Below are 27795 nucleotides of genomic sequence, written 5' to 3'. Positions count from 1 at the left end.
TCTAAGACCCCAAAATTCCTATCACACCGGCAAACCATACCAGACTTTATAAGGAATAATCCACCCAAAAAAAAGTTTTAAAGAAAGAATGACGACAATAGTGCCAGATACAAAGAGGCTTGCAGCGAGCGTAGAGAAATCCGCAGTCTCTCTCTCTCCTGACAACCACATTACTGAAATATCAATAGCAGAGCAGGAAGGTGACAACTTGTTTCATGCCAGATGACTTTCCGTGGGATGAAGGTGGCCTGGGCAGGTTCTGAGCCGCACTCATAAAACCGGCATGGGCGATTCTCAGCAAGTCTTGCCTGGGGAGGTGGAGAAGGGTAGGGGCCTTGATTTTCTCTCCCACGTCAACTCAGGTAGAGTCAGCTTACAGGGAACAGTGAGGTCTTTCTTCCCTATTCCTGGAGGGATTTCCTGAAGTTTTGGGCCCAGTTCCCAGTAGCACGGCCGGCCAGAGAGAAGCTTTATTCGGTCGAGTTCCCAGACGGGAATCAAGACAGATTACAAAATGCAATTGACGTTGGTTTTTTTAAAACAAAATGTTTAAGGGTGTGTGTGTGTGTGTTAATTTACAGTTATTACATTCAGAAAAAGACCTTTCTCGTAGGAATAATGTCAGCAGAAATCAGAAAAGATATAAGACCATTGTTTATGTACAGAATGTAATAAACAAAAATCTGCCCTTATTCCCTTATGGGGGACACAAGAGCCCTTATAGACTCCTTTGTAGGTTCTCCATCGGTCGGAGAAAATAACAGAGGCCAACCAGAGAATACTGAGAAGCAAAGCAGCTCGTAAGCCTGATCTTTATCGAACTGTTGCAACAAGGTGCTCCCCTCACACGCAGGAAAGGAGGAGGACCCAGAACAAAGGTGTGCCCGCCCTTATATAGCATTTTAAATTGCCCGCCCTGGAGTCGAAGACCACCCCCAGAAACATCATACCTACATCACAGAAGAGGCGGTCTACAACAGAAATCTGAGTGCGTTGTTTATCTCCAGTCTGGCAGGTTACCTGGTAATGGTCACTTGATTGGATACCCTGGGGAGCCTGGCCAGTCTTTTGTAATGACAAATACTTAGTTCCTGAGCCAGGTCACAGGCTCACCCTATTCATACGCAGACATACCCTTAAGACAGGATTTGTGAGCAAAAAGACAATGGGGAGGCTTTTCCATTTCCTTTGAGATCAATTTGGGAGGGACAAAATTGGTTTCAGGACTTTTTCTGTGGGGTTTCAGACATGTGCTTTATATATACAGTTATGAACATTAGATACACACACAGATATATATATATATATAATTCACTCAGGTCCACATATGCAAATAAGGGACTGAAAGTGACGCTCAGTGATTGGATAGTTACAGAAAGTTGTTACTGTTGCGTTGTAGTGGAGTTCTGTATAAGCAGGTTGGCTGAACCCTTCAGCCCAGTTCTGTTCTGGGCCTGTGAATAAAAAAGAGCTGTTTGAAGAATCACTGTGTCGTCCGACATGTTCACCCACAACTTAACACTCAGAGCCAGGGCATTGGCGCCAGGGAACGATGAGTGGTCAGAAGGAGGAGAGAGGGCAGACTGGGAGGAAGATGTGTTGGAAATGGAAGAAGTAACAGGGTTTCGTGAGCTGGGAGAGTCTGTGGCAGAGAGCAGCTCAGAATCAGAGGCAGAAGCAGAAGCTGGAGAGGAGGGAGGCCAAGAGGCCGAGATGAGGCAGGCTGGTGAGGAAGCCAGGAGGTCCTCTCCTCCTCCTGCAACCAGCTCCCTTCCCCCCAGTCTCCCAGAACCAGAAGGGGTGTGAAGAGGGTGGAGTAGAGAGAGAGAAGATGGCAGAGTCTCAGATTGCTTGGGATGGAACTGGAGAAGGAAGAGCCTTAGACAGCAGTGGGACGTTGGGGACCTTCAGTCCCCACAACTGTCTCATTGAGGCAAGAGCTACTGGGAAGAGTTGCTGTGTTCACTAGGCCTGAGCTGATTTCTTTCTTTGACTAAAGAGTTCACTTTGAGTTGTTGCTGACCTTTCCCCAACCCGCACCTTGACAAGCAGAGGCTTCCTTTCCCAGAATTATTTTCATTCCAGCTGGTCATTTTATAGAACCACCATTAAAGAATTGGCACATATGGTTCCCCTCCACCTCTTCCTGCCCTGTCCCCTTTTCCTTTCATGCTGCGTATTTTAGATTCCAAGTCTGCAGGCAGAGATTGCTTTGTTCTGATGGTACGTTAGCCATTCTGGGAGCCTTTTGGGTTGAAGACAAGGGTGCAAATGATCTGAATAAAAGCAAACAGGATAAGCACCTCTGATTTCCTTCCGGGGGGAGAGGAGGGGAGAATGGAAGGAGAGAAAAAAGTTGTAGCCAGAGGTCAGGAATGACTCTGTAGTTGCAATCAGGGGATGACTGGGTTTCACCTGCCTTGTCCCCATTCCCTCCCCCACCCCAAATCCAGAGAAACTTTATCATGCTGCTGCTTCCAGAATAATTCCAATACAGCTTTCTGGACTTTTAGGGTGATACATAAAATATTGCAGATGGGGTAGACATTTTGCTAGTTACTAATGTACCTAGGGACACAGGTGGCGCTGTGGGTTAAACCACAGAGACTAGGACTTGCCGATCAGAAGGTCGGCGGTTCGAATCCCCGTGACAGGGTGAGCTCCTGTTGCTCGGTCCCTGCTCCTGCCCACCTAGCAGTTGGAAAGCACGTCAAAGTGCAAGTAGATACCGTATTTTTCGCTCTATAAGACGCACCAGATCATAAGATGCACCTAATTTTTGGAGAAGGAAAACAAGAAAAAAAAATATTCTGAATCTCAGAAGCCAGAACAGCAAGAGGGATCGCTGCGCAGCAAAAGCAGCAATCCCTCTTGCTGTTCTGGCTTCTGGGATAGCTGCGCAGCCTGCATTCGCTCCATAAGACGCACACACATTTCCTCTTACTTTTTAGGAGGGGAAAAGTGAGTCTTATAGAGCAAAAAATATGGTAAATAGGTATCGCTCCGGCTGGAAGATAAACGGCGTTTCTGTGTGCTGCTCTGGTTCGCCAGAAGCGGCTTAGTCATGCTGGCCACATGACCCGAAAGCTGTACACCGGCTCCCTCGGCCAGTAAAGCGAGATGAACGCCACAACCCCAGAGTCGATCACGACTGGACCTATTGGTCAGGGGTCCCTTTACCTTTACCTTTAATGTACCTAGCAAGAGTGCTATCTAGCTTGGGGGCTGCTTTTGGAGGTTGAAGTTACTGGATATTTTCAGTTTGACCTACTAGTGAACTTTAGGCTCACTTAAAATTCTGATGCAATATTCAGTGAGCTGTTAATTTTCGGTTGTCTTCAGGGTGGTGTTCCAGTGATCTTGGACTTCATTATGTATCATTATGGTACTACATAGTTGTGTTTAGACTGGGTTACTTAAAAAACAAAAAAAATGAGAACTGCTTTTAGCACAGATGCATTTCTGGAAAATGCAGTATATAAATAAACTGAATGCAACAACCAGCACACTGACAGACTAGCGAAATAGCAGTGCCAATTACCTACTGCACCCCGTGAGTCACACATTGGAGAAACCTGAAATAGTCAGCTGAGTGAGGACAGTTCAGGGATTCAGCCCAATTTGAGGCATCACAGACATAGAATTGGAACGAGCCCAGAGAGCCATCTAGCACAACCCTGCGATGTAGGAACATAGCTGTCAACTTACAGATTTGAAAATAAGGGACCAGCAGCCTTGAAAATAAGGGACCAGCAGCCAAAATAAGGGACCTGCAACCTCACCTGTTCCAGGCAGTCGAGTCTTCCTGCAGTCTGGTCAAACTCATGCTGGTAGCTTCGAGAACACTGTCCAACCAACTTTGTAACCAGAGGTTCAACTGAATAGAATCTGAATCACATGCACCACAAGGCCTATGCAGCCTCAACTTAAGATGGCTCCCTGGCCTGGCTTTGCACTGCAAAGTTTGCAGCAGCACGTGCAACAAAATGGCATCCAGCATTCAAAAAACCCCTCAGCTTGCATTAACTAGCCACACACAAGGCATGCAAGCTCCACACCCCAGTCGTTCTTAGACTTCTTATTGGATGAGCAACACAGCCAAGCAACACAGTTGGAGCCTCCCTCCTCCCTGGCCGGCAGGGAGGGAGGGAGAGGAGCTGCTTCCTTTGAAATTTAAGGGACATTTAAGGGACATCCATCAATAAGGGACATGGTGCTGGAATAAGGGACTGTCCCTTCAAATAAGGGACACTTGACAGCTATGTGCAGGAATCACAGCTAAAGAATCCCTGACATGATATATAACGAAATGAAATAACTATTTAAATACACTTTCCCAAAGAAACCAGAAGCATTTTTGCTAGGGATAACGGGATGAATTAAAAAAAGGAAGATTACAAACTATTCATGTACGCAACTACCGCCGCTAGAATCTCAGTGGCTCAGAAATGGAAATCCCAAGAAATCCCAACTTTAATGGAGTGGCAGGCAAAAATGTTTGAATACATAGAACTGGCGAAATTGACTTATAAGATTCGGAACCAAAAAGAAGCAAAGTTTGAAAAGGATTGGAGTAAATTTGTTGAATATATAGGGAGTAATTGTAAGAATTTAAAAACCGTAGCAGGATCAATGTAAATCTTGTGATGTGGATGGAGTGCAAATAAGAAATTCTAAGAAAAAATTTGAGACATGAAAACCGTTGAAGGGATGGAAGGAAGTCCGGGCGCAATAAGGCGCAGGGTAAATAAGAAGACATCCAAATTTTTGAATGTAAGAGTATTTATTTTATTTGTTGTTGTTACAAAAAAGCAATAAAAGTATTGGGGGGGGGGAATCCCTGACAGCTGGCCATCCAACCTCTGCTTGGAAACTTCCCATGAAGAAGAGTCCACTACGTTCTGAATCCGTTCCACTGTCAAATGGAACAGGGATGGGGGTGGTGCTGTGGTCTAAATCACCGAGCTGATTGTAAGGTCGGCTGTTTGAATCCCCGCAACGGGGTGAGCTCCTGTTGCTCTGTCCCAGCTCCTGCCAACCTAGCAGTTCAAAAGCACGCCAGTGCAAGTAAATAAATAGGTACCGCTCCGGCGGGAAGGTAAATGGCATTTCCATGTGCTCTGGCTTCTGTCACGGTGTTCCTTTGAGCCAGAAGCGGTTTAGTCATGCTGGCCACGCAACCCGGAAAGCTGTCTACAGACAAACACCGGTTCCCTCGGCCTGAAAAGCAAAATGAGCGCTATACCCCATAGTGGCCTTTGTCTGGACTTAACCGTACAGGGGTCCTTTTCATTTACCTTATGCTTACCTTACTGTCAGAAAGATCTTCCTAATGTTTAGTCAGAATCTCCTTTCATTTAGTATAATAATAATAATAATAATTTTTATTTATACCCTGCCCTCCCCTTCCAGAGCCAAGTTCAAGGCGGCTAACACTACATTAAAATAGAAACATAATAAAGGGGGGGGGAGGAAACCCAATTTAAAATACAGGTTAAAATGCAATTTAAAATGCAGCCTCATTTTAAAAGTAGCCCGTAGATCAAACCGTAAGGGAGGGAAGACCTAAGGGTCAGACTGAGTCCAAACCAAAGGCCAGGCGGAACAGCTCTGTCTTGCAGGCCCTGCGGAAAGATGTCAAGTCCTGCAGGGCCCTGGTCTCTTGTGACAGAGCGTTCCACCAAGTCGGGGCCAGTACTGAAAAGGCCCTGGCCCTAGTTGAGACCAATCTAACCACCTTGCAACTTGGGACCTCCAAGGTGTTGTCATTTGTGGACCTTAAGGTCCTCCGCGGGGCTGGAATATCCTTTCTTGTCATTTAAATCCATCGTTTGGGGTCCTACCCTCTGAAGCAGGAGAAAACAAGCTTACTCCATCTTCCACAAGACACCCCTTCAGATTTTTGAAGATGGCTATCATTTCAACTTTCAGTCTCCTCTTCTCCAGGCTAAAGATGCCCAACTCCCTCGACTGTTCCCCATAAGGCTTCGATTCCAGACCCTTGATCACCTCTTCTACACACACTCGCTTGTCAGCCTCCTTCTTAAACTGTGGAGACCAGAATTGGACACAGGGCTCCAGGAGAGCTGTGATGGAAGGCAGAATAAAATTAAACACTTACTTCCCTTATTTTCTGGACACTATACTTATGCTGATGCAGCCTAGAATTGCGTTAGGGTTTTTGCTTTTTGTTTCGCCGCTGCATTACACCGTTGACTCGTGTTAAGCTTGTAATCCTTTTAGCTGTTGCTAACATTAAACGAGTTAGGAATATTTCCCATTAAACGTGCTAGGAAGATTTTTGTCTCCTGCCCTACTACTCATCATGCAGCCTCACCCAGAGATTCCTCGACACTTTCCGCCCCCGCCCCCCGAACTTCACTCTCTGGGGAAAGCCTTGAAGCTGCCTAAGGGGGGCATCCCATAATTTTTTTGGGAATCGCAGCTTTACATGGAGCAGCACTTCTCTTGCAGCACTTTTTAGTTTAGATAAAATTTAAGAGGCCACACGATCGTTTATAAAATTACACCTGGCATGGAGACAGCAGATAGAGAAAGGTTTTTTTCTCTCTCCCTCTTTCCTACACTAGAACTCATGGGCATCCAATGAAATTGAATGTTGGAAGGTTTCGGATAAAAGAAAACCAAGCAGGTCAATTCTCTCTTTTTTATAATATTTTTTTTTATTATTTTTAACATATAAATTATAAAATGTACCACAAAACTTATCCAATATTTTTGGATAAATATACAATATTTTTAGACTTCCATCAACACCTCTGATGATCCACTGTTTTAACCACTTCTTATGCATTTTCTTAACTTTATATTGCCTTTGCATCTCTTAACAAATCATCCGCCCCCTTGTCCATTTTTACAATACTTCTAATGATACTCCTCACAAAACTTCTTTCAACCCTGCAAACGTGTTCTTTACAATTCTTTTCAAATAGTCCGTAAATTTACTCCAGTCTTCCGTGAACTTCTGGTCTCGGCGGTTTCGAATCCTTCCTGTTAGTTTATCTAATTCTGCATAGTCCTTTAACTTCATCCTCCATTCTTCAGTCGTCGGTAACTCTTCTTGTTTCCATTTTGGGGCCAATAATATTCGCCAAGCAGGTCAATTCTCATCTGATCTATGCACCTATTTCCCTACCAAACTCACTTGCTTCAGTGTTTGAGAACCACGTTAGTCCCACCTGTGCCTCCATCACCAATAATATCTCTGGCCCAGGCTGCCCCTACTCGCAAGAAGTCTCTGGACCAGAGGCAGCCAAGGATGGGATCCTCAAGACACTGTTGGACTCCAAAACACAGCTACAATGGCCAACGTTTGAGGATGATGGGACTGGGAATCCCAACAGCATCCGAAGACCGGACGCTGACGGCGCGTGCTCTAAACACCCCTTTTCTGCTGCTCCCATTTTCTCTGTTGGGTTAACTGATTATAAGCCCATGCAAACACCACCACTTGTTCCTGTGACCTGCAGACACTCTCATGAACTGTGCCTGCCACACTGTTGGAAGTAATAATAATAATAATAATAATAATAATAATAATAATTTATTATTTATACCCCGCCCATCTGGCTGGGTTTCCCCAGCCACTCTGGGCGGCTTCCAACAGAACACTAAAATACAATAACCTATTAAACATTAAAAGCTTCCCTAAACAGGGCTGCCTTCAGATGCCTTCTAAAAGTCTGGTAGTTTTTCTCTTTAACATCTGGCGGGAGGGCGTTCCACAGGGTGGGTGCCACTACCGAGAAGGCCCTGGTTCTCTGCAACTTGGCTTCTTGCAGTGAGGGAACCGCCAGAAGGTCCTCAGCACTGGACCTCAGTGTCTGGGAAGAACAATGGGGGTGGAGACGCTTCAGGTATACTGGACCGAGGCCATTTAGGGCTTTAAAAGTCAGCACCAACACTGCATGGGGCTTCTGAAACCGCAACGCGCAAAGGCAGAGATTTGTTTCTGAGAATCCAGGAAGCTGCAGTGCTGTTCCAAAACGAACACAAGCTTCTAGTCCTGAAGAGTGCAGCACTGGATTTCGAAGAGTGTGGGCAACATCCGGCCACTCTCCAAACAAAAGGATAAGCAGAATTTCTGAAAGGTCAGGACAGATGAAACCCACAACAGCTTTTTGCTTCCATTAGCTGCGGAAAGATCACAGAGCCAAGGCTCCTTTCTCTATTTTGGGTTTCCAGCACCATCTGATGGCAATAATGCGAACAGCGTGTCAACAGAAGATAGAAGCAAGTTCCAGAAGATTTGACCAAGCCCCAAATGAACACACACACACACACACACACACACACACACACACACACACACAAGTTGGACTTTGACATCGCTTGGCAGGGAAGACGAGGCCACAATGCTCCGTTCAGTTTGGGCAGTGATCCAAGTGAGGGTTTTGATCTGTATTTTCAGCACCTCGAGGGAGAGGATTTGGCATGATGAATCAGGTTGGCTCCTGTGCCCATGTGCAACAGGGCAGCTAAAATGTGTACACTTGCCAGCTTGAAGAGCTCGCCCCACCCACTCCAAGCATAGCATTAATAATAATACTACTAATAATAAATTTTTATTTATACCCCGCCCTCCCCAGCCAAGACCAGGCTCAGGGCAGCTAACAACCAATAATAAAAACAAGTTGATTAAAATACAATTTAAAAGATTAAGATACAACATTAAAACAATTAGGGAGCAATCTCATCATAGGAGGAGAAAGGAAAAAGAAAAAGGGGGAGGGAATCAAACTGATTCTGAGCCAAAGGCCAGGTGGAACAACTCTGTCTTACAGATCCTGCGGAAAGAAATCAGATCCCGCAGGGCCCTGGTCTCAAGAGACAGAGCGTTCCACCAGGCCGGAGCCAGTGTTGAGAAGGCCCTGGCTCTGGTTGAGGCTAATCTGACTTCCTTAGGGCCTGGGACCTCTAGGGTGTTGCTATACGTGGACCTTAAGGTCCTTTGTGGGGCCTACTGGGAGAGGCGATCCCGTAGGTACGAGGGTCCTAGGCCATGAAGGGCTTTAAAAGTCAAAACCAGCACCTTAAATCTGACCCTGTACTCCACCGGGAACCAATGCAGCTGGAAAAGCACTGGGTGAATATGCTCCCATGGCAGAGACCCCGTGAGGAGCCTCTCTGCAGCATTCTGCACCCGCTGGAGTTTCTGGGACAGCTTCAAGGGCAGCCCCGCGTACAGCGAATTACAGTAGTCAAGCCTATTAAGAACCAGCTATGCCCCTGATTTATTTACTTCCGCTATTTATGGTGGTGATCAGAGATGAGGAACCTTTTTTTGCCTACGCAGGCCGGATCTTCATTAGGATCTAGCCTCATGGGCCAGGTTTGACCACCTGCCCATCACCTGACATCACCAGGACACTTTGATTTGGTGCTTTGAAGTCCCAAATTTGGGCCTGCAAAGCTCCGTGTGCTGCTGACCCAGCAGTCTTTGGTTCCACCGGCCATCAGCTTCCCCTTGCCACTTCTCTGCTGGAAACATGCTGGAAGCACGTATTAAGGATCCCAATTCTGTGCTAGAAGCACCAACTCTACCTGCTCTGTCACGTATGACATCAGGTGTGGAGTGGCAGGTGTAGAAAAATTGACCCGCAGGCTGAGTTCAGCCAGTGGCCCAGAGATTCCCCGTCTCTGGCCTAGAAGAAGTTGTCAGCCTTTGGACCAAACCCAAGCTGCTGCTTTCTAGCCTTTATTCTGATCTCAAAGGCAGAAGAAGGGTGTTGTGGACAGCAGCTGGGGCAATGAGACTCGAAAGCAAGGAATCTGGGATGATGGCATTGAGGAGATTTCACCCCTCCCATATCCAAGAATCTCCTGACGAGTCTGCTGATTCTACAGAGAGGAGGAGCAGTGTGCTGCTTTCTACTTATTCAGCTCCAGCACCAAGTCAGTCAGTCAGTCAGTCAGTGTGTCGGAGAGAGAGAGAGACTGAGTGTTAGAGATCGTGTGTAGAGATAAGTTTGCTGCTAAGAGCAGCTGCAGACACTCAGTGCAGCATTCATTTATGCTTAGACCTATTTAGCTCTGTATATAGTTTTGTATTATAGTTATAGAATAAAAGAAGATATTCTACAGAGCTGCTCTCCGAGTCGTGTATACACTGCCAGACTCTGCTATACTCTGCTGTGCGACGACTGTATTGTGGAAGTGAATCCGGTGCTCACAACTCTAAGCTGTGAGTCCACAGCACTTTGACCTGTTCCTGCCTAGAAGGTGGTCTCTGGAAGTGCTACCCAGCTCGCCTAGCCCAGTCGGGGTTGAAGTGCATGAGTCCAGTTGGTGACACTGGCTCAAGGGCGATGCTGACAGGCATGGGGGAACCTGGCTTTAAATAAGAATCATAAAACTTGTAGAGTTGGAAGGGACCACACGGGTCATCTAGTCCAACCCCCCCGTACTGCAAAAATATTTTGTCCAACACGGGGCTCGAACCCATGACCCTGAAATTAAGAAACTCATGCTCTACCAACTGAGCTATTGCCCCTTTCCAGGAAGTGAGTGGCTGACCATTGCTGAGAGAAACATCAAAGTCCTGCAACTGAATTTAACCCCTCGTTTGTCTCTATCCACCTTCTCTCCAGATATTTGACACCTTTAGTAAACAGCCCAGTCCTGGAACACACCAAGTCCTTCAGATCTTTCCATGGGGGGCAATGCTTTCGCTGCTCCCCTTTCAGCCCCCACAGACTGATGTAGAGGCTGCGTCAACACAAGAGGCAGAGGTTAGACAGAATCATTTATTGGCTATGGTCTTTTTTACAATGGGGTGTTAAAATTAAATACGCAACAGGAAACGGGAGAACTGCCTGAAGAGGCCTCCCTCACTGTGAAGAAGCCATGATGCTGGAGACACCTGAAAGGGAAGCAGAAAGAGGGAAACTTAAAAGGTGGAGATGCCTTTGAGCAAGTCGGACCAGCGACCCATCAAGGCTAGGACTGTCCAACCAGCAATGGCTTCACTGAGGAGTAAACTTGGGTGTATTTTTTTAATGCAAAGCAATGATCTACAACTGAGTTCTCCCTTCTACAGCAGGGGGCACAGTACTCACACTGATTTGTCAACCACAGGCATATGCATTTCCCCCCCAACCCAGGAATATTGTAAAGAAGAAGGTTCACACACTTAAATGGGATACTTGCAGAGTCTGTACAGACACTGTAATTCTGCACAAAGACAGAAATTCAAGAGAATTCCATGTTTCCATGTATACACACACACACACACACACACAGTGGTGCCTCACAAGACGAAATTAATCCGTTCCATGAGGCTCTTCGTATAGCGGTTTTTTCGTCTTGCGAAGCAAGCCCACTGACAGCTTAGCGGATTAGCGCCATTAGCGGTTTAGCGGCTTTTAGCGGATCAGCTGATAAGCGGCTTATCAGCGGATCAGCTGATAAGTGGCTTAGGGCTTAGGAAAAGGGGGGGGGAAGGGAAAAAACCCCACAGGAACTCGCAAGCCCATAGGGAAATTCGTTTTGCGAAGCGCCTCCAAAATGGAAAACCCTTTCGTCTAGCGGGTTTTCCGTCTTGCGAGGTGTTCGTCTTGCGGGGTACCACTGTATATACACACACACACACACACATATACACACACAAAAACACTGTATTTTTCGCTCTATTAAGACGCACCTTTTCCCTCCTAAAAAGTAAGGGGAAATGTGTGTGTGTGTCTTATGGTGTGAATGCAGGCTGCGCAGCTATCCCAAAAGCCAGAACAGCAAGAGGGATCGCTGTGCAGCACTCCCTCTCGCTGTTCTAGCTTCTGGCTTAGCCGCCCGCAGCCTCTGCAGGGCAGCGGGGAGCCTTCATCAGCTGGCGGAAAAGCCCCCAAGAGCCACGCTCCCTTTAAAGAGCCGCGTGGAGCATGTGTGTGGCTCTTGGCGGCTTTTCCCTGAGGAGGGAGAAGGGTAACCCATCAGAGATGGGCTGCCCTTCTCCCTCCTCGGGAAAAAGCCCACAAGCGCTGCACACACGCTCCACGTGGCTTGTGAAAGGGAGCACTGAGCAGAGCTTGGGATGCATAAAGGCTCCGCTCAGCGCTCCCTTTAAACAATATTTTTTTTCTTGCATTCCCCCTCTAAAAACTAGGTGCGTCTTATGGTCAGGTGTGTCTTATGGAGCGAAAAATACGGTATATTCCTGGCCCTTAAGACTCTGGCCAGCCACATCCCCCACTGGCCCTGTGCTGTGTCGTCCTCTGGTGATTTTTCATGGCTGGGTTGTGTCTTTGCATTGGGACAATAAGGTAAAGGTAAAGGGACCACTGATCCTTAGGTCCAGTTGTGGCCAACTCTGGGGTTGCGGAGCTCATCTTGCTTTACTGGCCGAGGGAGCCGGCGTACAGCTTCTGGGTCATGTGGCCAGCATGACTAAGCCGCTTCTGGCGAACCAGAGCAACGCACGGAAACACCGTTTACCTTCCCGCCGGAGCAGTACCTATTTATCTACTTGCACTTTGACATGCTTTCGAACTGCTAGGTAGGCAGGAGCTGGGACCGAGTAATGGGAGCTCACCCCGTGGCGGCAATTTGAACCGCCGAACTTCTGATTGGCAAGTCCTAGCTCTGTGGTTTAACCCACAGCGCCACCCACTCTTGCTTATCCAGACAAGAGGATGGAGAGTGTGTTACTGGACACACCTTCCACTCATATGTAGTCCCTGGGAGATGACCCACCTCTGCTATAAATATGTGCCTGAATATGGTGGGCAATGCTAGCAGTGATTGGGAGCAGGATCATGCTGTAAGTCATTAGTAAGATGAGTAGGCAAACCTGTTCAGTTTATCGACAGGCCACTGAACTTAGCTTTGCTTCATGCTAGCAAATTGCAGAGAGCACACCAGCCCTGCTTGCAACACAGCCACCGTCTAGCTTAGGAGATGCTTCAAGAAAGAGGACAAGAGCCTCATTGGTTAGAGAAGCTGAGAAGATGCTCACTGTCAAAGTCTATCTTCTCCACAATGTTCTTGGGCTTGATGCTCTCCTCCTGGTTGCAGATGAAGATGGTCCCAGGCTCCGTCTCTGTCCAGCCGTATTTGCTCATCCAAGACTTCAGCTGGTTGTCTGCAATAAACAAGAGAAGCATCAAGGGGCTGGGTAGAGGATGGACATGCTATAAAATAAGTTTCATCCTGCACCGCAAACAAATCCCAGTGGGGGAGCAGACATGACTTAACACTAAATGCTAAAAGCAGCAGAATTCTAAATAACAGCCCAGAACCATGGAGGAGAGAAAACAGATTAAATTAAAAAGCCTGGGGGGGGGGGGGAAACAAAATGATCTGTCTGACATCAAAATGCCAGCGCTGGTACCATCATCAGGAAACCCCACTCCCAACCGTAAGGTGATATCACATAGGTAAAGGTAAAGGTAAAGGTACCCCTGCCCGTATGGGCCAGTCTTGACAGACTCTGGGGTTGTGCGCCCATCTCACTTAAGAGGCCAGGGGCCAGCGCTGTCCGGAGACACTTCCGGGTCACGTGGCCAGCGTGACATCGCTGCTCTGGCGAGCCAGAGCCGCACACGGAAACGCCGTTTACCTTCCCGCTGGTAAGCGGTCCCTATTTATCTACTTGCACCCGGAGGTGCTTTCGAACTGCTAGGTTGGCAGGCGCTGGGACCGAGCAGCGGGAGCGCACCCCGCCGCAGGGATTCGAACCGCCGACCTTTCGATCGGCAAGCCCTAGGCGCTGAGGCTTTAACCCACAGCGCCACCTGCGTCCCACCTGATATCACATACCAAGATCAAAAACAGCTTCCAAGGTTTCACTTGGCCTCGGTTGATGCAAAAGGGACAGAATCCTACCTCTCCACTGAAGAACATACACAGAAGGTCAGATCTGTAGGTGCAGACCACCCCCCAATTCAATCTGGCTTGTTAAGAAAATTCCCAAACCCAGATCCACGGGCAGCTTTGGGTCATTTCTCTAAGGTAGTCTATTTTAAAGTTTTTATGTGTTTATATACCTATCGCACTTTTAAACTTCAAATCCATCGTTGTATATTGTTTTAAGTGTTTGTTTTGCTATTGGGATTGTAGTTCCATTTGCGTTTCTCAAGCTGGTCTCTGACTGTAATAAATTTCATCTGTACACAGAAGGCTGCCCAGCAACCCATTTCTTTACTTACATCCACCTCAAAAGCCAGTGTTCCTTCTCTGCCACGTATAAAAATATTTCTCTAGTTCCTAGCTTTAAAAAGAGGTAAATGTATCTTAAAAAGCAGAGACATCACTTTGCTGCCAAAGGTCCGTATAGTTAAAGCTATGGTTTTCCCAGTAGTGATGTATGGAAGTGAGAGCCGGACCATAAAGAAGGCTGATTGCCGAAGAATGGATGCTTTTGAATTCTGGTGCTGGAGGAGACTCTTGAGAGTCCCATGGACTGCAGGAAGATCAAACCTCTCCATTCTGAAGGAAATCAGCCCTGAGTGCTCACTGGAAGGACAGATCCTGAAGCTGAGGCTCCAATACTCATGAGAAGAGAAGAATCCCTGGAAAAGACCCTGATGTTGGGAAAGATGGAGGGCCCAAGGAGAAGGGGACGACAGAGGAGGAGATGGCTGAACAGTGTTCTCGAAGCTACCAGCATGAGTTTGACCAAACTGCAGGAGGCAGTGGAAGACAGGAGTGCCTGGTGTGCTCTGGTCCAGGGGGTCACGAAGAGTCGGACACGACTAAACGACTAAACAACAACAACAAATGTATAGAAGGAAGATTTCTAAAGTAACTGAATTATTTTTCCTGGCTCATATTGGACCACAAGAAACTCTTCATGGACAGGGATGGTCAGAGGACCGCTACTGATGCAACAAAATTATCACTAAACACAGAGACCAATTCCCAAACTCAACAAAGCAGGGCCAGTTTATGGCTGAAATCAAGGCCACATATCTAAAACATCTGCTAGTCATCAAAAAAAGGGATTGCAAGACCCTGGCCATCTTCACACATCCCTGCAAATCATGTCTTGCTGCACAAAAGCAAATCCTGTCTGGTTTGCTCCTCCCTGCTAGCGTACAGCTAGAATAAACCATGTACCCTGGCTCACCATTACACCCAAAACAAGCGAATCATCACTGTAGTTTGTTTGGAGTGGGAAGTGGAGAGCCTATATCCCAGGTATGCAACAGTATACCAGGGATCACAATACATTTCCTCAACACTACTGCAATGCGCTTTACCTGGGGCTACCTTTGAAGGTGACCCGGAAACTGCAATTAATCCAGAATGCGGCAGCTAGACTGGTGACTGGGAGCGGCCGCCGAGACCATATAACACCGGTCCTGAAAGATCTTCATTGGCTCCCAGTACGTTTCTGAGCACAATTCAAAGTGTTGGTACTGACCTTTAAAGCCCGAAACGGCCTTGGTGCTGTATACCTGAAGGAGTGTCTCCACCCCCATGGTTTTGCCCAGACACTGAGGTCCAGCGCCAAGGGCCTTCTGGTGGTTACCTCGCTGTGAGAAGTGAGGTTACAGGGAATCAGACAGAGGGCTTTCTCGGTAGTGGCGCCCACCCTGTGGAATGCCCTCCTATCAGATGTCAAGGCAATAAACAACTATTTTACTTTTAAAAGACAACTGAAGGTGGCCCTGTTTAGGGAAGTTTTTAATGTCTTATATTGTATTTTAAATGTTTGATGCTGTATTGTTTTTAATATTCAGTTGGAAGCCGCCCAGAGTGGCTGGGGAAACCCAGCCAGATGGGCGGGGTATAAATAATAGTACGGTAAAGGTAAAGTGACCCCTGACTATTAGGTCCAGTCATGACCAACTCTGGGGTTGCGGTGCTCATCTCACTTTATTTTGAACTGCTAGGTTGGCAGGAGCAGGGACTGAGTAACGGGAGCTCACCCCGTCACGGGGATTCGAACCGCTGACCTTCTGATCAGCAAGTCCTAGGCTCTGTGGTTTAACCCACAGCGCCACCCGCGTCCCATAAAAATAATAATAATAATAATAAGAGCAAAGCACACGCAAGTCACTTGTACATGGAAAACCCTGGTTGATGGCTCACTGTGATGTGTGCACATCACTGATGTTATATGTTCCTGAGCTTCTGAGAATGCGTGCAGGATACACACCCTAATAGTTACTCACCTGTGAGGTCTCCCAGCATCTTGGCCAGAAGCCAGCGGTCAATGTGCTGGTACGTGATCCCCACCACATGACAGATAACTGCAGAGAGACAGGACAAGAGACTTAGAATTGTGGTTCAACATGGGCTCTGAATGAACACAGGTTGCCATTCCTCAGTTAAGGGAAACCATGGTTAATGCTAGCCAAGGTTTCCTTTAACCAAGGAACTGAATATCAAGTTGAATCCCTGTGCTTTAAGTTAGGGGGGAACTTGCTCTGGGAAGGGGCTGTGGAAGGACAGAAAGAACAGTGGTACCTCGGGTTAAATACGCTTCAGGTTACAGACGCTTCAGGTTACAGGCTCCGCTAACCCAGAAATAGTACCTTGGGTTAAGAACTTTGCTTCAGGATGAGGACAGAAATCGTGCAGTGGCAGTGGGAGGCCCCATTAGCTAAAGTGGTACCTCAGGTTAAGAACAGTTTCAGGTTAAGAATGGACCTCTGGAATGAATTAAGTTCTTAACCGGAGGTCTATTCCGAACTTAGAAATGAAAAGCGTAATGCTGGTGGTCGACAAAAGAGGTTTAAAGACTCTCCCAAGGCAAATCTAAAATAAATGTAGCGTAAACACCGACAATTGGTAAACACTGGCCTGCGAGTGCTCCAGTTGGAGAACAGCCTTTACCAAAGGTGTCATGGGCTTTGAAGACGCTCAAATTCAGAACGCAATGGAGAAACACGCTGCGCAGCGGCAGCAGTGTGAGGCCCCATTAGCTAAAGTGGTACCTCAGGTTAAGAACAGTTTCAGGTTAAGAACGGACCTCCGGAATGAATTAAGTTCTTAATCCGAGGTACCACTGTACCATTGGTAAAACCATAGCCTTGTAACGACCATTCCTCTTAAGGAGGTTGAGGAGAGCACATAAACACACATGGAGCTCAGAAAAGAGTGCTCAGCTCCTCAGGGAAAGGGAAGAATGTGAAAGATGGCAAGCAAAGTAAGCAGACTTCTTCCTTTAATCAATCTGGCATCATTTATTTGAAGGGCGGATTTTCCGCACAACCAACAACTTTTCGGTTTAACCAAAAGGAGTTACATATCGTTAAGGGCTGTATTCAGTGCTGCAGTGGGAGAATCCTGCTGGCATAACAGGCCTTCCTTTCCCACTCTTCCCTGCTCCCATAATCTGCTCTGGGGGGGACCCCAACTCCAATTTTGAGGGTGTGCAGGAGGCAGAGGTGCAACATTGAACACAGTCCTAAAAGAAATATAGTAGGCTGTATTAAGTTAAAGTTGAGAAATAAGTAATAAGGACTTGCTGAGCTAATAATTTAAATTGGAATACAAGAAGGGGAGGTGTGAGGAGGTCTGAGAAACAAGTTAAAAGAAAATAAGTAATTGAAATTTTATGTGTTTTTAATTGTTTGTAAGTTTTGGATTTTTGTTATTTTTAGCTTATTTTTGTTTTTGCCTTGTTTTTAAAAATGCTAATAAATATTCATTAAAAAAAAAGAGAAATATAGTGGACTGGATTTTAGCGTCTGAAGGGGCAAGGAAGGAGAGAAGCAGACTTACATTTCCTAACAGAGTCCTCAAAGCCAGTGATCCCATCCAGGAGATCCATGTTCTCATCTAGGGCTTGCTAGGAAGGAAACACACAGAGATATCGCTTTGAATCAAAGCAGCTGAGCCATACACCCTGACATCCCACCCCGATATTAGCAAGGAGAAGCTAAACTTGCTTTTGAAGTTTAATGAAGCTAAAAATACACCCAAACAATAGTACATTTAAAGAGCTGCAAAGAAAAAAAAAAGGAATTGCAGAACATCAGAAATAAAAAATTTAAGGCAGCCACATCAGTACACTTATCAAACGCAGCACACTTAAAAAAGCTGTGTATGCTTTCAATACTAATGGATATGCTTATGTTTTCTTTTCTTTTTAATTTCAACTCCTATCAAAAAAATCTCACAGCTGTTTACATACACAATAAGTTAAAGAAGAACCACTTCAAATGATTTGTGCAACAAATCCACAAACAGTATCTATATCCATAAATTTTACACAAAGGAAATACAGTCGTGCCTCGCAAGACGAAATTAATTCGTTCCGTGAGTTTTTTCGTCTTGCGATTTTTTTGTCTTGCGAAGCACGGACTTTGGAAAAGCTTCAAAAATCACCAAAGTCTTCAAAAACCTCAAAAAAGGCTACCACACCTCGTGCTATGAGTTGCTCCTCGAAGTGAATGCACGGTTTTAAGAAAAAGGAAACAAACTTGCAAGACAAAGGAAACAAACTTGCAAGACAAAGGAAACAAACTTGCAAGACAAAGGAAACAAACTTGCAAGACAAAGGAAACAAACTTGCAAGACGTTTCCGTCTTGCTAAGCAAGCCCATAGGGAAATCCGTCTTGCGAAGCAACTCAAAAAACGAAAAACTCTTTCGTTTTGCGAGTTTTCCGTCTTTCGAGGCATTCGTCTTGCGAGGTACCACTGTAAAATCAAAGAGGCGGGGTAATTGATAATAGAATATTTCAAACAACACAACATGCATGCACTTATTCATCCATTCTCACTCACCATCCACTTCACACTTTTGGCTAAGATCAAGTGTAGTGTAGTATTCCCTAGGGGCAAGCGTTACCCTGATCAGCCACTCATAAATAAGCCACTCATATTCACCAGTATTACAACCCATATGCAAAGGGTCACTGCCAAGCGTACACAGATGCCTGAGCCCCACTGGACTATCTAATACTCCTCTTCCATCTCTCACCAGACAGGGGTCCAGATCTATACTAGGGAAAGCTCTTGCCCTGGAGAGTATCTAACTCGTTCCATCCACTCACTCCAAACGACAGAATCACAGCTTAAAGTGCTGTATTTTTCACTCTATAAGACGCACTTTTCCCCCTCCAGAAATTAAGGGGAAATGTGTGTGCGTCCTATGGAGTGAATGTAGGCTCCTTGGCTTCAGCGATAGCAACGCGAAGCCTCCGAAGCACAGAGGGAGCACTCCCTCCACGCTCCGGAGGATTCGCATTGCTTTCGCCGAAGCCTGGAGAGCGAGAGGAGTCGGTGCGGACTGACCCCTCTCGCTTTCCAGGCTTCAGGGATAGCTGCCTGAAGCCTTTGGAGCGCAGCGGGAACTCGCGCTGCGCTCCGAAGGCTTCGGGTTCCTTTTGCTGAAGCCGGGAGAGCAAGACTCTCCTGGCTTCAGCAGAGAGGGAGAACTGCGCAGCACCCCTTCAGCGAAGCGGGAGGAGAAATGGAAGGGGCTCCGTTTCTCCTGCTGCTTCGCTGAAGGGGTGCTGCGCAGCTCTCCCTCCCTGCTGAAGCCAGGTAACAGGGAATCAGACAGAGGGCCTTCTCGGTGGTGGCTCCTGCCCTGTGGAATGCCCTCCTATCAGATGTCAAGGCAATAAACAACTATTTTACTTTTAAAAGACAACTGAAGGCAGCCGTGTTTAGGGAATTTTTTAATATCTGATGCTGTATTGTTTTTAATATTCAGTTGGAAGCCGCCCAGAGTGGCTGGGGAAACCCAGCCAGATGGGCAGGGTATAAATAATAAATTATTATTATTATTATTATTATTATTATTATTATTAAGTGAGGAAGAGCGAGGCACACGCAAATCACTTGTACATGGCAAACCCTGGTTGATGGCTCACTGTGATATGTTTGCATGGCTGATGTTATATGTTTCTGAGCTTCTGAGAATGTGTGCAGGATACACACCCTAATAATTACTCACCTGTGAAGCGGGAGGAGAAATGGAAGGGGCTCCGTTTCTCCTGCCGCTTCGCTGAAGGGGCGCAGAGCAGAGAGGGGGAGAATTGTTTTTTTCCTGTTCTCCCCCTCCTATGGTCTGGTGCGTCCTATAGAGCGAAAAATACGGTACATGCTACACACCCTCAACATCCGTTAAAGAATCAACCAACTCTGGTAGCAGACACAAACACCAGCCTCACCCTCACTGTGACCCTGAAGATCACCACCCACTCAAGGTGTTTTGCCTCTATGCTCCTGTCGACATGTCCTGATTGTTCTGATTGTTTTTGAAACAAACGAAAGAAAAGCGAAGACAAGACAAGTTTCAACCTGGCAATCATCTCTTGGGCTCGTATGTCATTCAAAATCACAAAGGATTGTTGAGTAAGAGTTGAGCTTGGCTTACCCAGAAAGCCTGAAAGTGGCAGGTCTCCAGCAGCTCACCCAGGTATAAGATCTGACGGATGGGCCTCTCCTCTTGCTGGGAGAAATGGCATTAAGGCGGCAAATGGCACAGGGGGGAAGGTGTGAGGTTTCTTGCCCCAAATCTAAGGGATGGGGCAGGCTACGAGGTATTAACAGCCCACTGTATAGTCAGAACAGAGGTCTTTACGCAGCTACAGGAAAGACACTATTACCCGTTAATGTAAGCAGAAGGGCATCCTTTCTTAAATACTGTTGCAGGGTCATCGCATGGACAGTAATTCCACAGATTAGTTCACCCCTCCCACTCCTTCTGTGTTGGAACTCCTATTTGGGGACTTCCCTGGCTTTTTTCTGGCCCATGTAGGACCAGTCTGGATAGTTAGCCTTGGTGAAGACTTGACGTTTTCATCCCCCAAAAAAGTTTTTGATTTGAGTTTCCACTGAAATGAGGCTGCACTTTAATGTTATTATGTTGTATTTTAATCTTGTTTTTTAAGATGCATTTCAATCAATTGTTTTTATATTTGGTGTTTTATATTTGGTGTCCGCTAAGCTGTCAATGGGCTTGCTTTGCAAGACGAAAAAACCGCTATACGAAGGGCCTCACGGAACGGATTAATTTCGTCTTGCGAGGCACCACTGTACATTTTTTCTCACTTAACGCTCATTCCCAAGAAGAGCTTCAAGGAACCTGAAAACTTGCTCACTACTTTATGGCATCTTAGGTTAAGGTAAAAGGACCCCTGATCATTAGGTCCAGTCGTGGCCGACTCTGGGGTTGCGGCGCTCATCTCACTTTATTGGCTGAGGGAGCCGGCGTACAGCTTCCGGGTCATGTGGCCAGCATGACTACGCCGCTTCTGGCGAACCAGAGCAGCGCACGGAAGCGCCATTTACCTTCCCACCGGAGTGGTACCTATTTATCTACTTGCACATTGACGTGCTTTCGAACTGCTTAGTTGCTGTTTTTGGATTTTTAAAAATGAAATGGACCAGAATGGCTCTTGCAACTGACATAAGCTGGGTGAGATGAAGTATCTTTTATGTCCTGACAATTTCAGTGGGAAAGAAACACAACTTTAGCCTAGCTGGCAGCGGTTGCAATGCAGCTTGGGGCTATGGGTGGCACTGAGGTCCAAAAAACTGAAGGTTTACTGCCTTAGGATAGTAATATTTCACATTTTCTTATCAATTTTAGAGCACTCATTGCACTTCACACACATTCTCCCAGGAACTCAACAACTTTGTTAAGAAAAGAACAATAGTGTTGTCCCCATGTTGTAAGTGGAGGAGCAAGGCATCTGTGAGTTGGAATGGAATGGAAGTTGAATCTGGGACCTCTTGGTTCATTGCTCAAGTCTTTGCTCCTGTGCAGCACTCCCTTCCCCTCGGATAAAGGATACATGAGCCTGGTCAATCATGCACTTGCAGAGCGTGAAATCTGTGTGGGGCAGGTTGGTCAGAGCTTTCAGGAGGATCTGGGCAGTGACTGTGGTTTGGAAGAAGGCAGGGTTAAACTGATACCTGGATATGAGATAAAAAGAAAGAATATATTGGGACCTCAGACAGAAAGGAGATCAGCATGTATGCATCGGTACTAGAAATTAATGGTCAAGACTGAATTAGGTCTACACGGTGTGCCTAGGACCCTCGTACCTACGGGACAGCCTCTCCCGGTATGCCCCACGGAGAGCCTTAAAGTCCATAAATAGCAATACCCTAGAGGTCCCGGGCCCTAAGGAAGTTAGATTAGCCTCAACCAGAGCCGGGGCCTTTTCAACACTGGCTCCGGCCTGGTGGAACGCTCTGCCTCATGAGACCAGGGCCCTGCAGGATCTGATTTCTTTCCGCAGGGCCTGTAAGACAGGGTTGTTCCGCCCGGCCTTTGGCTTGGAGCCAATTTGATTCCCTCCCCCTCTTTCTTTTTCCTTTCTCATCCTGTGATGAGGCTGCATTTTAATATTTCAATGTTGTATTTTAATCTTGTTTTTAAGTTGTATTCATTCAACTTGTTTTTATTATTGCTTGCTAGCTGCCCTGAGCCCGGCCTTGGCTGGGGAGGGCGGGGTATAAATAAAAATTATTATTACAGTGGTGCCCCGCAAGACGAATGCCTCGCAAGACGGAAAACCCGCTAGACGAAAGGGTTTTCCGTTTTGGAGGTGCTTCGCAAAACGAATTTCCCTATGGGCTTGCTTCGCAAGATGAAAATGTCTTGCGAGTTCCTGCGGGTTTTTTTCCCTTCCCCCCCCCTTTTTCTAAGCCGCTAAGCCGCTTATCTGCTTCTCCGCTAAGCTGCTAAAAGCCGCTAATAGCGCTAATCCGCTAAGCCGTCAATGGGCTTGCTTCGCAAGACGAAAAAACCGCTAGACGAAGAGACTCGCGGAACGGATTAATTTCGTCTTGAGAGGCACCACTGTATTATTAAAAGTAGTCGAATGCAACCCTATAGGTCCAAGTGCTTCACTGTCCTCCAAAAACTTGCACCAACCTTGAGAGGCACTTGGTTCCCATATCCATTTACAGATTTAGCCCCAAGGCTCTTCACCAAACCAGTGCCTAGGTCAAGTTGGGCCCCCAAGCACACCTAGTTTGTCCGCACTTCTTGGAACTGCTTTCAATAGCGGACTCACCCCCTCACCCCCAAAAAAGGTCAAGCAAGCAGCCACTCACAGTTTGAGCACAGCCAGGTTGGCCTCCAGGTCGTAGGCATTCTCCTTGGCTTGCGTCTCCACGTAGCGCTCTAGCGTGGCCAGATTCTCCGGGTTATACCTGAAACGCAGAAAAGGTTGGGGGTGAGGACCGCCAGGCTAAGGACGCATCCACACCATACGCAGTCAGCACCGTGGTGCTACATTTAGCACTCGTGGCTTACCCCCCACCCCCCAAAACAATCCTGGGAGCTGCAGTTTGTTCAGGGCACAGAACTACAATTCCCAGAGTGGTTTGACAGCCGATGCCTCCTTCACAGGGGAACTCTGGGGATCATCGCTCCAGGAAGCGGGGGAAACAAGGGAAGCCTCCCAACAATTTTCCTATACGGTGGTACCTCGGGTTACAGTCGCTTCAGGTTACAGACTCCACTAACCCAGAAATAGTAAGAACTTTGCTTCAGGATGAGAACAGAAATTGTGCTCCGGTGGGGTGGCCGCAGCGGGAGGCCACATTAGCTAAAGTGGTACCTCAGGTTAAGAATGGACCTTCAGAACGAATTCAGTTCTAAACCAGAGGTACCACTGTATTGGAGATTCCCAAGCTGGTTGTAATGAGCGATTTAATATCCTGGGCAAGGCCTCCCTGTTGGCATGACAACCATGGGGTTACCTGCAGACGATCCTTTTCAGGACACTACAGCAAGGCACCAAGGAGGGTAAATGACAAAGTACAGGACCTGATTGTTAAAGCCCCCACAGCCAGGCCCCCAATGAAGAATCCAGAGATTGTGTTGTGTATTATTTTATATACATTCATAGACACTGAAGAGCAGCCGTACATAGCGGAATACTCAATTTATTCAGAATGGCATAACCACAGTCCTATGCAAAGTTTCCTTGAAGAACCCAATACAGTGGTACCTTGGGTTACAGACGCTTCAGGTTACAGACCAGAAATAGTACCTCGGGTTAAGAACTGCTTCAGGATGAGAACAGAAATCGTGCTGCGGCGGTGCAGCGGCACCAGGAGGCCCCATTAGCTAAAGTGGTGCTTCAGCTTAAGAACGGACATCCGGAACGAATTACAGTAAGTTCTTAACCCGGGGTACCGCTATAGTTTCACAACATTGCCTAGGTGTACATCTCAAGACAAAGTCGCTCGGGGACAGTTTGGGTGACAAAAGCGGCTAGTAAAAGTCTGTATAGTTAAAGCTCTGGTTTTCCCAGTAGTGATGTATGGAAGTGAGAGCTGGACCATAAAGAAGGCTGATTGCCGGAGAATGGATGCTTTTGAATTCTGGTGCTGGAGGAGACTCTTGAGAGTCCCATGGACTGCAAGAAGATCAAACCTATCCATTCTGAAGGAAATCAGCCCTGAGTGCTCCCTGGAAGGACAGATCCTGAAGCTGAGGCTCCAAGACTTTGGCCACCTCAGGAGAAGAGAAGACTCCCTGGAAAAGACCCTGATGTTGGGAAAGATGGAGGGCACAAGGAGAAGGGGACGGCAGAGGACGAGATGGTTGGACAGTGTTCTCGAAGCTACCAGCATGAGTTTGACCAAACTGCGGGAGGCAGTGGAAGACAGGAGTGCCTGGCGTGCTCTGGTCCATGGGGTCACGAAGAGTCGGACACGACTAAACAACAACAACCGCTTCCTGAAGACCAGCATGCAACGTTGCTTCCCGTTCTCTTAGAATTCCATCTTCCCCACTCACAGCTACCAAATAGCACAGGGAAGACTTTTGGGCAAGTCTGGGTGCCTTCTTTGATTCTGGACCAGGGTAAGGCGGTCTGGGGAAGGCTATGCGTTCTGTCAAGGGCTGCATTCCCACAGGGGCACTGCACACAAGGGCTGCAGGTGTGCAAAATTTGGCACAGGGTGTGCACGAGGAAATCAGCCCTGAGAGCTCACTGGAAGGACAGATCCTGAAGCTGAGGCTCCAAGACTTTGGCCACCTCATGAGAAGAGGAGACTCCCTGGAGAAGACCCTGATGTTGGGAAAGCTGGAGGGCACAAGGAGAAGGGGACGACAGAGGACGAGATGGGGGGACAGTGTTCTCGAAGCTACCAGCATGAGTTTGACCAAACTGTGGGAGGCAGTGGAAAACAGGAGTGCCTGGCGTGCTCTGGTCCAGGGGGTCATGAAGAGTCGGACACGACTAAACAACAACAACAACCGCTTCCTGAAGACCAGCATGCAACGTTGCTTCCCGTTCTCTTAGAATTCCATCTTCCCCATTCACAGCTACCAAATAGCACAGGGAAGACTTTTGGGCAAGTCTGGGTGCCTTCTTTGATTCTGGACCAGGGTAAGGCGGTCTGGGGAAGGCTATGCGTTCTGTCAAGGGCTGCATTCCCGCAGGGGCACTGTACACAAGGGCTGCAGGTGTGCAAAATTTGGCACAGGGTGTGCACGAGGAAATCAGCCCTGAGAGCTCACTGGAAGGACAGATCCTGAAGCTGAGGCTCCAAGACTTTGGCCACCTCAGGAGAAGAGAAGACTCCCTGGAAAAGACCCTGATGTTGGGCAAGATGGAGGGCCCAAGGAGAAGGGGATGACAGAGGACGAGATGGTTGGACAGTGTTCTCGAAGCTACCAGCATGAGTTTGACCAAACTGCGGGAGGCTGTGGAAGACAGGAGTGGCTGGTGTGCTCTGGTCCACGGGGTCACGAAGAGTCGGACACGACTAAACAACAACAACAACCGCTTCCTGAAGACCAGCATGCAACGTTGCTTCCCGTTCTCTTAGAATTCCATCTTCCCCACTCACAGCTACCAAATAGCACAGGGAAGACTTTTGGGCAAGTCTGGGTGCCTTCTTTGATTCTGGACCAGGGTAAAGGCGGTCTGGGGAAGGCTATGCGTTCTGTCAAGGGCTGCATTCCCACAGGGGCACTGTACACAAGGGCTGCAGGTGTGCAAAATTTGGCACAGGGTGTGCACGAAGAAATCAGCCCTGAGAGCTCACTGGAAGGACAGATCCTGAAGCTGAGGCTCCAAGACTTTGGCCACCTCATGAGAAGAGAAGACTCCCTGGAAAAGACCCTGATGTTGGGAAAGATGGAGGGCACAAAGAGAAGGGGGCGACAGAGGACGAGATGGTGGGACAGTGTTCTCGAAGCTACAATCATGAGTTTGCCCAAACTGCGGGAGGCAGTGGAAGACAGGAGTGCCTGGCGTGCTCTGGTCCAGGAGGTCACGAAGAGTCGGACACGACTAGGTGTTTCCCAACCTTGTGCCTCCAGCTGTTTTTGGACTACAATTCCCATCATCCCTTGCCACTGGTCTTGCTAGTCAGGGATGATGGGAGTTGTAGTTCAAAAACAGCTGGAGGCCCAAGGTTGGGAAACACTGGACTAAACAACAACGGGTATAAATGACGTAACGCAGGCGGGAAAGGCGGCGTGCCTCTGCGCACGTGCAGAGTACCCCTCAAGGAAACAAGGGAAGCCCCCAACCCGCGTCGCTTGCTTTCTGAAGTCGCCCCCGAAGGAGGGTGGTGGTGGTTGCCTTGGTAACCGCGACCAGGTCCCTCCTACCCCACCCCCTGTCAATCAACCCCCCCCCCTCCGGGTCAGCACCTGTCGATGCCCTTCAGCAGCTTCCCCACGTTCGCCCGCATCTGCTCGAAGAGCGCCATGGCACGCGGAACCGGGAGCGCAGAAGGAGGTGGCGGAAGAGGAAGGGAAAGGACCGCGGCCTCAGCACAGGAAGCGGAAGGAGCAGGAACAGAAAGCACTTCCGGTAGGGCAGCCTCCGACTTCCGCTTCCGCCGCAGGCTAGAGATGCGTGACGCGCATGCGTCGCGGAGAAAAGGGCCGAGGAGAGGCGGGGGACGTTCCTGGCTCCGCCCCCTTCGGGTTTCCGCTTCGGCTCCTCCCCCTCCCTTCGAAGATTCTATGCAGGACTAGAAACTTATGCTTGGTTTTTGAAATCGGAACTTTTCTTTTTTTAAAAAATATATTTATTAAGTTTTTTATACACATACAGCAGAACCAAAGAAAAAAGACAACATACAGAAAAAGTAAAATTAACAATAATAAAAAAGAAATAAAAACTCCAGCTTTTAAATTCATACTTGAATAACTTTTTTTCCTGACTTCCTCACGCCTCCCTTTTTTGTGTTCCTCTTTGCCCAGTCAAATACAGCAAATTCTAACCCTCTTTCAGAAATCATTTCTAATTATTAAAATCACTCTATTATATCTCCAATCTTTCCTCCTTATATTTAAATACCCTTAACATAATATTTACCTTTGACATAATAAAACTTTTGTCATTCACCTTTTTTCTATTACATTTTTGCATGTTTTTTCACTAATGCCATATTATTTTCATGTCCAACATCCTTTTAGCATTCATAAACTTTGCAGTGTTTCTGCAGATAGTCTTTAAACTTCTTCCAGTCCTCTTCCACCGATTCTTCTCCCAGGTCTCGGATTCTGCCAGTCATTTCTGCTAATTCCATATAGTCTATTACTTGCATCTGCCTGAAATCGGAACTTTTCTTGGGCGCTGATTTAAACTGCACTGGACTTAAATTGCACCAAGCAGAGATGCTGCTGACTGGGACCAGCGCCTGAGCAGCAGCCATGCATGCAGTTCAAATGGAGGTGCCAGTGGGTTACAGCGGTTCTCAACCTGGGGGTCCCCAGATGTTGCTGAACTACAACTCCCATCATCCCTGAACTCTGGCCTTGCTAGCTAGGGGTGATGGGAGTTGTAGTTCAACAACATCTGGGGACCCACAGGTTGAGAAAGGCTGCCGGGTGCATAATTCTGGCCACCCTTCCTAATCTCCTTTAGGACGCAGCTGGGCCATTT

At 47.4% G+C, this 27795-nt stretch overlaps 1 protein-coding gene across 1 annotated transcript; it reads right to left on the bottom strand.

Moving 5' to 3' along the window:
- Positions 1-10752: 10752 nt before the first annotated feature.
- EIF3K (eukaryotic translation initiation factor 3 subunit K) lies at positions 10753-26710 on the bottom strand. Its single transcript, XM_079985777.1, has 8 exons — positions 26553-26710; positions 22988-23086; positions 21718-21838; positions 20295-20369; positions 17689-17755; positions 16134-16211; positions 12971-13096; positions 10753-10882 (listed from the first exon to the last, which is right to left on the bottom strand). Exons 1-8 carry the CDS (start codon positions 26609-26611, stop codon positions 10851-10853), a joined length of 657 nt encoding a protein of 218 aa, XP_079841903.1. The 5' UTR covers positions 26612-26710; the 3' UTR covers positions 10753-10850.
- Between the last annotated feature and the right edge of the window lie 1085 nt (positions 26711-27795).

The sequence above is a fragment of the Podarcis cretensis genome (assembly GCF_951804945.1).
Source record: "Podarcis cretensis genome assembly, chromosome: 8".
In the NCBI taxonomy this organism is placed as follows: Eukaryota; Metazoa; Chordata; class Lepidosauria; order Squamata; family Lacertidae; genus Podarcis; species Podarcis cretensis.
This window is presented reverse-complemented; position numbering and strand designations above follow the sequence as displayed.